General features: G+C 29.2%; 1 protein-coding gene across 2 annotated transcripts; it reads left to right on the forward strand.

Moving 5' to 3' along the window:
- The first annotated feature begins 1696 nt into the window (after positions 1-1696).
- Positions 1697-3057, forward strand: LOC111240787. Of its 2 annotated transcripts, none has more exons than XM_022776529.1 (3): positions 1697-1762; positions 2170-2588; positions 3011-3057. In XM_022776529.1, exons 2-3 carry the CDS (start codon positions 2173-2175, stop codon positions 3042-3044), a joined length of 450 nt encoding a protein of 149 aa, XP_022632250.1. In that variant the 5' UTR covers positions 1697-1762; positions 2170-2172; the 3' UTR covers positions 3045-3057. The 2 variants fall into 2 exon arrangements, with proteins under 2 accessions (XP_022632250.1, XP_022632251.1); XM_022776530.1 differs by having other exon boundaries at positions 1705-1783.
- Positions 3058-3393: the final 336 nt, after the last annotated feature.

A 3393-nucleotide genomic window follows, 5' to 3' on the forward strand; every position in this document is an offset into this window, starting at 1 on the left:
TATGTATATATATATATATGTATATATATATATATATATATATATATATATATATATATTTTGTTACATGCATTTGGTTAAATATCATTGTTGATTTGAAAATTTTTACAATCAATTGGATCAAAGTATGTTACTAATGAATTGTAGTTGCAGTTTTGAAAACCATCATGAAAGGATAAAATCTTAATTTAAAAGGTTAAAAAAGTAATTCTCTCATAATATGATTTACAAAATTTGAAATTACAAACCATTAGTAACATGTTTTGGCCTATAAAAATATTACATAATTAGAGTTAATCAATCATGATATTTGTTTAAAACTTGTGACTTTATACATAGTTAACAACATAATACACTATTGAATATAAAAAGAAATGTGATATATATATATATATATATATAGAGAGAGAGAGAGATTAAAATGAACTTTGAATCTCACCAATGCATATAACCATAAATTAGAATAGGTTCCAAAATCATCGTGACTTGAAATTATGATATAATGTGGTTCAGTTTAACTAATATATGAATGTACTTTAGTACACTAATAATCCAATAATTAATTCAATTCATACCTAATAATGTTAGAAAGTAAATTTTCACACTAATTTTACTTAAACATCATTTAAGAGAAATTTAACCTCTTCACTGTTCTCTGTCTTCTTCTGATCTGGCAAAACAAAATTGGCATGCAAAAGACCAATGCATGGCTGTCTGAGATGCATTTTCTGCCTTTTTCAGGAAATAATTAAAAAGAAAATTTGTCATTTTCTGGTTTCAAAGAATTATTGTTTCGAAATATTCCAGTTACAACTGTGATGCCACAAAGAAGAGAATATCATTCAACCATTACATTTATTACTGTATATTGTTTGTCAGTTATTTGAAAATTTTAAAATAACAAATAAAATGAATAAATTTTCCTTAAAAATAACAGAGGAAAAACTANAAACTATTTATTTTGTGATTATTATTGACAGGTTCTTCTTCGGATTTATGGTATCTTCCAACTTATACAGAGGTTAATTTTACTGCATATTATCTTTAATAGATGTCATATTTAATTTTATTACTTAATGAATTTAATGGTTAAACAGATAAAGACAGACATGGAAGGTTCAAAGAAATGAAGAAATGACAGAAACTGATTCATTCTGCTTGAATACAGATGGAAATATAATATTTGAGTTTGATCTGAGTGTGTGTACAAATGGCAGCCATGCAAAAGGGTAAGATTCAAATTCATCAGCTCATCGTTCCAAGGCATCTGTTACAGTAAATGCTGCTGAGGTGTATTAGAGTGAAGAGGCTCAAATCACTGATATTATGTTAAGCTTCCAATTCTGAGCTTAACATTTTTCATCTGTAATAACATTTTACAGCTGTAAATAATTTGAATTTCATGGAATATTATTTCTTGTTTTACTTTTTCACTGGATTAATGCAATTATGTCTCGGTGGATGGAATCCCAAATGCCAAGAAGGCAGAAAATTTACCCTGACAGCCTCCAAAACGCAGACCTTGGAATGCAAAATTTTCATTGAATTTTCTGACAGAAAAAGTCACACTAGTACAAAAGTCGGATACAAGATTGTGATGAGAAGCTTTCTCTCTTAGACAACTTGGTGGTGCGTGAATGCACTATAAATACATGGAACTTTTACGTGACACAATCAAAACACTTAGAATTTTTCTTCGTTATTCATAGTTTCTCTCAAGAAAACACATCTTTCACATACACATTTTGTTAAAGTTCAATAGGTTTGCTCTTCCATCCTAATTGTATGAATTTACTTTTCACTGGTTTAGTTTATGCTATTCTCTTGCTTTTTTAAATGTTTCTTCCTTTTGTTTTCAAAAATACTTGCTGTGCTGCTGGTCATTGATAGCCCTAATGCAAATCCTTGTTGGAAATCATTGATATATATCAGATTAAACTTCAATTATTCAACTTACAAAATTTTATTACCTGGGTCAAACTAAGTCATATCCGTAACATTATTACTGATAAATAAATGGTATGCTACAAACAAAAGGTAAACATGCAGTGAAATATGAGGGACCTAACGATGGTTCAAGTTATATATATAGATATATATGATATAATGTTGGTATCAGTTTCTTTTTCATGCAATTAATCTTTGAATCTTTTTCGTTGTTATTGTTAGAGAATGTGTTTTCAAACCATAATAGCTCTGGTGCACTACAATGGTCGCGTGATGAATGACGAGCTTCTGTCATCACGATTTGTGAGCGAAGTTTCACGATATCTTGAAGTGAATAACTTCATGACAGTAAAGGCTCTGAAACAAACAATTCTTAATTTGTTCATTGCCTCCAATGGAAAATCATACACCGTTGATTTGTGTTACCGTTGTCCAGCGAAAACAACTGAGTTAAAGATTTCTTATCGTACTGTGATGATTGAGGATGACGAGGATGTAAAATTCGTGATTGGTTATGCCAAAAAATACGAACCTCACGTACAGCTTGAGGTCATGGCATTCATCCGAGAATACATCGAAACATCTACTGATGTCATTTGGGAGCACTTGGAAAAACAGCTAAGTGATTCATTAAACATCGAGTAAGTCTATGATTCTTTTTTTATATTTTTCTTTTTAAATTTCTAATGTATGTTTCTTCTTCAATTTCAAGATATGTTTGTTATATCCTAATTAATAATATTCATTTTTGTTTTACTAATTAAACCAACCATCAACTACATGTAATTAAAATGTCTATTGTTCTGCAACCAAAACTTTTGTAATCTTCTTCATTAACATTTTTTAAGTGGACACAAAAAACATTGTAATGCAAATGCAGCATACAATTCCATCGTAATGTATCTTTCAACTAATGTTTTGTTTTGCATACACATTCACATCATTTTAATGAAATGAATTTAATAATGCAATGATGATATGAAGTTATTCTATAAGTTATTGTCTGATAGTTGATAGTTAAATTGCTGTATGGTTAAACCTTTTCAGTTGTATTTCATGACAGAAAAACACCGTCAGAAAGGGGTTCTGCTATATGAGACGAAACCAGTGCATCAGTGCATACCAGTTTTACCTGCTAGAAATAGCTGATGAACTCAGTTGAAATAGAAAATGCACAACATTTGCAACTGCTTGGAATTAATAAAATAAACAAATTAATAGCAAGTCACTGGGAACTTTTTTTCTTTTTCTTTAAAAATTAAAAACATAAATATTTTATTATTCAAAATATTTGAATATTATATATTGATTGTGACGGTAACAGATCAAGATAAATGTCCTCCTCGTTCATCCTATAACAAACATGCAAGGTTCCAAGGTTATAAAATAATGACAGAAATTGATTCTTCGTTCTTGAATACAAATGGCAACTACCAAATTCATTAG

This window comes from Vigna radiata, unplaced genomic scaffold (genome assembly GCF_000741045.1).
Source record: "Vigna radiata var. radiata cultivar VC1973A unplaced genomic scaffold, Vradiata_ver6 scaffold_198, whole genome shotgun sequence".
Lineage (NCBI taxonomy): Eukaryota > Viridiplantae > Streptophyta > Magnoliopsida > Fabales > Fabaceae > Vigna > Vigna radiata.